The 6,394-nt window shown below is 40.5% G+C and overlaps 1 protein-coding gene across 1 annotated transcript; it reads left to right on the top strand.

Annotated features, from left to right (window-relative positions):
• The first annotated feature begins 3,294 nt into the window (after window positions 1-3,294).
• Window positions 3,295-5,512, top strand: EID1 (F-box family protein). Its single transcript, XM_087674934.1, has one exon. It carries the CDS (start codon window positions 3,521-3,523, stop codon window positions 5,186-5,188), a length of 1,668 nt encoding a protein of 555 aa, XP_087531060.1. The 5' UTR covers window positions 3,295-3,520; the 3' UTR covers window positions 5,189-5,512.
• Window positions 5,513-6,394: the final 882 nt, after the last annotated feature.

Raw genomic sequence — 6,394 nt, 5'->3', positions numbered from 1 at the left:
GTATCTAATCTTGTCTTGTCCATATAGGCTTAGAGCTATACAACAAGCACAAAATATATCCAATGGAGATTCAATTGGTCAATACTTTTTCATCGAGGATGAGTTCAACAATATTTTGATTGGCCTTACAATGGGTCATAGCTTATTTCTATAATGTGCACCACATAAAATGGATTAACTTGTTATTATATGGAATTTTGGACCTAATGTGATACACTTGTTTTAGTATGTTTATGCCACCATATTTTCCATGCTTTATTTCAACCTTAGAGTTTGACTTGAAGCTTTACAAACAACAAATCATGAAGGCTCACAAGCTAAAGAGAGTTGAGCTTACATTGATGAATTACGTAAGGACCTATGCTAAAAACATCACAATTGTTCCTTTATTTAATGTACCGTTTGAAAAAGAAATTTGGTGACTATGAGTACCTAAAGTACCTAAGTAGCACATAATGTGCTTTACTTGATCTTTCAACAAACTCCTTGTCTCAAAATCATTTTTCTACAAACAAGTGGTGAGGAGCTTTATGTAGAAGGAAATGGAGAATTCAATGTGCGACATGTTGTATGGAATGGAGAAGCACCAACCTACAATAGAAAGGCTCCACCAAATAGGTTTGGTCTTGATTGGAACTAGAAACCCTCATGTTTAATTGATATCCATTTTGCACTTTACACTAGCTAATGTGCATATTTGATAAGAATTTAAAGTTACATGTTAACTATGCAAACACAATGAAACCTCCCTCTGAGAACCAAGTAGCTATTGAGAAGGTGAAGAGCTATTAAAATCCTTAGGTGTGTGCATAGAGGCAAGGTTAAGATTCAAAAGGAGCAAAAGACGTCAAGTGATATAGTCCTTAGCATATAGCAATGAGTGGGATAAAGGCAAGATATTCCTCAACAATATGCCTTGCAAGCCGTTGAATTTAAACTAGATGTTTTGAAAAGATTTATGCAAATGTAGTACAAATTTTAAACAAGATCCAAACCTTAAGAATGCTTGTGCAAAAGTTCCGTACTGTTTTGATAAGTCACCACCTAAAATGCTTAAAACTTCAACAAAGTCTCCAACTCGAAAAAAACTCCATGAAATGGGTGATGATTTTATAAGATTAGTAGTTAGAAAGAAACCAACATCACCCACTGCATAGTTCTTTGTTAATTTCATTTCATAAACTCTATCTAAAATAATTTGCGATTACAAATACAATGTCAATGACCCATATTTTTGCAATACTAGTGTGCACTTATGAATCACATTTCTTAGAGAAGTATGACGATTCATTAGATATGTGGGGCATCGAAGTTATAGAGAAGTTGCATTGTCATGCTCATGATGCACATTTTTAAGAACATGTGCCATGGACGTAGTCCCATAAAGATGACCTACCTTGTAGAAACAACCAATTTGTTTATAGTTACACTTTCAATTGATCAATCACGTTAGAGAATGCAAAGATCACTATTGGAATGAAGGAGACCTAGGAGAGAGGAGAGAGAAGGAAGAAGACTACAGAGAGAGGAGAGAGAAGGAGGGAGAAAAAGAGAGAAGATGGGAGAGAAAGACTAACAGAGGAGAGAGGAAAAGAGAGAGGAAGAGAGGGGAAGCCATGAGAGTTGGAAAGAAGATAAAGAGAGACTTGATTATTGATAAACTGATTCCCTAATTCATTCTTTCAATACCTTAAATACCCCGTCAGTGTAACTAGGTATTCCCATGCTAACCCCATGTCCTACAAAGACGATCCTTGAGGAGGGAGGAGGAGAAGTAGGCCATGTTGCATAGTTTTCAATCTACCTCCTTTATTACAACTTTATATTATACCCTTGTGTATGTAAAAAATATATAAAAATGGTATTTTAAAAATACCTTATTTTGAACCCACGTGATGCACACATATATTCATGAGTAGCTTACTCGAGGGGTGTAAGAGCAACACATGTGCGCATGTGTGTGTGCGTGCGTGCGTGTGTGTGAATAGAAATTATGGTCAATTGTATAGTTTGACACTACCAATACATCTTAATAGTGAGAACGTGTATAGAAAAGTCTATATAATCATGATGATAAATGTCTTGTTTTTATTGCAATTGATGCTTTTACAGGAAAGGCTGTCTCATTTCATGAGGTCTAAGGGTTACAAGTAACTATTTATTCTATGTTATTCTCCCTATCATAATCATTGATTTATAAGATTTAAAGCAAGAGTGCTCTATGCTTCTCAATCTAAACTTTGAAACCTTCAATTACCTCATCAACAATCTACTTTCTATTATTTTTGCCTCTCATAACCCTTGATTGTTTAGTTTGACCCATAATAATTTGTTCTCCTTATCCTAAGGTTCAAATCCTTTGATTAACAAGCCTTATCGTGATAGAACATGTGTGGATGCATCCATTGTTATATCTTTATTGAGATCTAGATATATTTTCATCTCTAAAGGCAAATGCTGAACAATTTACTGCCTCTCAAGATTGGTTTCTTTGTGCCTCCACCACCCATTCCTCTTGCTGATGCTTGCTCACCAATATTAAAGAGTTTGTAATGACCATGAGAGCATATGACGTGATTTCATGTGTGAGCCTTAGAACCAAAATATGATACCTTTGTGTGAACCCTCTTGCCACATGAAGCGTACCTTAGGATGTGAAGTTCCGTGATTATTACTAACATTGGTACGAATCATTGACTCGTGTGAAACATTGAGAGAATCTAGGTGTGAAGTGCCCAATAGTATTCTTACTAGTAAAGGATTAGGTGGCCATGATTGCCTCTTGTGTGGGCAAACCTATATGCTACTTGTTTGTTGTTTTCAATGTTGCAAAATATAAAAACTTGATACGAACCCACAATGTTATCTAGCAAGAAGATGCTAATCCAATCATCAATGTTGAATTTATGTTCTATTGTAGTAAGTTAACTTGGCTAGAAAGGATATTCTTGTTTTGGGAATTAGAAGAAGCATTGAGGCCAAGAGAACTATGTGTTATTAATGCTATATGAAGCATGGCCTAGGCATGGAGCACCTCGTCGTAGTTATTTTGGATAATGTTTCCATTCTCAAACAATGAAGGGCAATAACACTTGCAGGACTTGGTAGACTTTCTTGAAATCGCGCATGTTAGCTTTGCTTGCTTAAGTGTAGCAACGGATGCTTAAGTCGAGCAAGTCGTTGTGCAGCATGGTACAGGGCATGGGACAACAAAGGCTGACAAACCCTTAAAAAGTATGGCTGAAAATTATTTCTACAAAATACAGAGTTGTCTTGTGGAGTGACGTGGGCTGTGTAAAAGCAATTAACTTCTTAGCTATACTCATCCTTGTCCTGCCCAATTGCCTACCACAAGTCTCCTTAACTGCACCTTGTCCTCTGTTCAGGCAGCAACGGCCCTCAAATCCAATTAAATTATGTCGTCTCCTGCTCATGTCCTGTTGTTCCCTCTTCCCTCTTTGTTGGCCCGCCGTTGCTTGTAATGGCCACCGATTAAGAACTCAGCAATCCCTCCTCAGCCATGGATCATTCCGAGGCTCTCGTCCAGCCACAAGCAGAGCTTCTCTCTGCATCCCCCTTACCCACGGGCAGCAGCACCATTCATGTCATCGATGCTTCTCCGATTGCTGCAGAGCTGACGGCTCTTTCAGCTATTGAGGCTCCCTTAATCTGCCATTCCGGTCGAGATGTGGAGAGTGGTGGCCGAGACACAGAGCCGCTCTTGCAAGCATCTGTGACTGAGGCTGCACTCGCCGGCGGTAGCCAAACCCACCAGCAATCACCAGAGAGGACCCCAATGGCAGCTCTGGAGCCCCAGCTGTTCTTCAATGGTCTCCCAGAAGACATCCTTGTGAATATCTTGTGCCGTGCAGATCAAGACGATCCCCGTGACTTGGCACGCCTGGCATGCGTCTGCACCCGCTTTGCCAAGGTCATCGGGACAATATGCTGGAAATTCAGGTGTATAAGAACCCTACCTCCTGCCCTCATTGCAGACCTGCTTCAGAACCCTAGCCTGCATGGTGAGTCTCTTTGTGAGCCTCCTGGAGGTTGGGGTTCCCTGCAAAAGCTTCTTGTTTGTTGTCCTGGTCTCTGGCACGCAGGTGTTCTTCTGGAGAGTTGGGACTTTGGCCTTGACAGAGAATTTGGATGGTTTGAGGTGAGCCAAAGTGGGCTCATTAACAGTGCTCACAACATCCATCCTGCTGGTCAGCAATCCAAAGGTCCGACGTGTAATTCTAAGGACTGTGAGAGGTCTGGGAAAGAGAGTCATTATCAGAAGCAGGCGAGGAGTGTTTTCTCAAAATCAAGGCACACTCAGAAAGCGAAATGCTCAGCCAGTGAACGGAATAGTAGACTAGAAGCACGGGATCAATTGAGTAAAGAAATCCGATGTGATGGGGCAGTGCCAACATCGTCAAAAGTGAAGTGTGTAGATGATGTAGTGCAATCCTTAGATGCAAAGATCAACAAATGTGAGGAAGGTGAGTTAGTCGCTAAAGATTGCAGTCTGGTAGATGGGCATGGTGGTATGGTGGAGGTGTGTAGACAGATGACACAGGAGATTTCCAGACAAACAACGGATCCTTGTCCACTTTCTGCAGACAATGAAAGTTGCAACAACAGACCCTCCGCCAGGGCAACTTCTGTGATCAGCCTGGGTGAAAGAAAAAGAAGGAGCGTGTATGTTGACTTAGATGAATCTGACGTGGCGTCTGATCCTGCAATCGCAGTAGACAGGGCAAAGAACCTGCTTCCAAAGGCTAGTAAACGCCAAAGAAAGTGCCACCCGGAGTTGTCCCATGTTGCAACTGGTTCATGGAGTCTTTCAAGAGAGCAGGGTAATAAGCTTCTTGCGAATAGATTCAGGGCTGATAGCTTGTACATCTGTGATTGGCCTGGCTGCATACATCCAGGTGAAAAGAGGAAATACAAGCTTTTTAGGGGAGTGTTCAAGAACTTCAAAAACTCACATGTGTGGAGGAATCTCAAGGACATGAAGGCGAAAGCAACATATGTAGGCTGTGCCTTTTGTTCATGTAAGTTTACTTGGGACATGGTGACTACCTTTTGCTTGAAGAGGTCTATCGAGTATCATGATGATGGTGAGCCTGTGGTAAGGGCTTATGTTTGTGAGAATGGGCATGTTGCAGGAGCTTGGACAGATCGACCAATCTACAATTTATAATGTCAATAGTTTAAAGCATTCACTTGCGAAAGCTTTCTTGAAAGTTTCATTTTAGAGGGCTTCAAGCTGTCTAACATCATCACGGATACTGAGCCTGTGGTAAGGGCTTACACATGTAAGACTGGTCATTGACCAGTCCGCAACCTATGTTTTTGACATTTGGTAATTACTATTGTATAGCAAAAGTACTTGGTGCTCTTAAGCATCATTTTGGAAGGCTCCAAGCAACGAATTTGCATGAACAGAAGAATTTAAAACTTATCACCACAGGAACTGGCTCGCAATAAGAAATGTTATAGATTACATATGTGTACAAACCATAGCTGTTACTGTTTTTACAAATTGTTTTATTATCAATTAGCTTGTGTATATATTTTTCTGTAACTTTTGCAGGTGCAAAAATGCATGTATAATGTAAACTTTTGATGGCAATGTCGAAATTTAGACTTGATCGATCATAAGCCAGGAAGGTAGTGTGTGCTCAAGTACTTGAGAAATTGTTGCTGTTCGCATGAGCTAGAAATCCTTTGGCAGGTGATATGCTCTCTCCCTTCTCACTGATGTGCATTTGGATGTCATGAATTGTATCATGAATTTAAGCATCAAAGGAAAAGGTTTTCCGTGTAGTTTCTACATGCATGCAGGTTCATAAGTTTCAATTTGTGAAGAGGGATGCTTGATTTCAGGTCTGCATGAGGTCCATTACGTTTGTATCAAGTGATGTTTGTCAACATAATTAACCCTTCATAGCAATGGTAGAATTAACAGAGAACATTCAGTAAGATCACCATGGGAACCTTCTTGACTTTGATGTAGCATGCTTCATGGTACATTGTTGTACCTCAGTAAACGTGGATTTTAACTGATTTGAGTAACAGTCTCATGTAAACTGCTGCAACATGGGTCTCTTCTTTGGATTGCGGCTTGACTTTTAGAAGGTTTGGCAGAGTGAATGGACATCAGAGCTTTGACTGCAATAGTGTTGATGCAGAACTGTTGTAACTTCTAAGCTCCAATATGTGGGCTGGGTTTGTACAAGAAATGAGACTTGTCGGGTGGTGTAAAGTGTAAGATTGATGGGGAGAGGCCATGCCAAAGCAGGCTCAAGGAGACTAGTAGAAGAAACAACTAGCACAGTAGAACAAGGGACAGGAAGTAGGTAAAGGTAAACTAAGGAAAGATGTGAGGACTTAAGAATCTGACAGT

Source organism: Lygodium microphyllum, chromosome 3 (assembly GCF_053477565.2).
Source record: "Lygodium microphyllum isolate KBCC chromosome 3, Lygodium_microphyllum_v1.1.10, whole genome shotgun sequence".
In the NCBI taxonomy this organism is placed as follows: domain Eukaryota; kingdom Viridiplantae; phylum Streptophyta; class Polypodiopsida; order Schizaeales; family Lygodiaceae; genus Lygodium; species Lygodium microphyllum.
The sequence above is the reverse complement of the archived record's forward strand: the minus strand, read 5'-3'. Positions and strand labels throughout refer to the sequence as shown.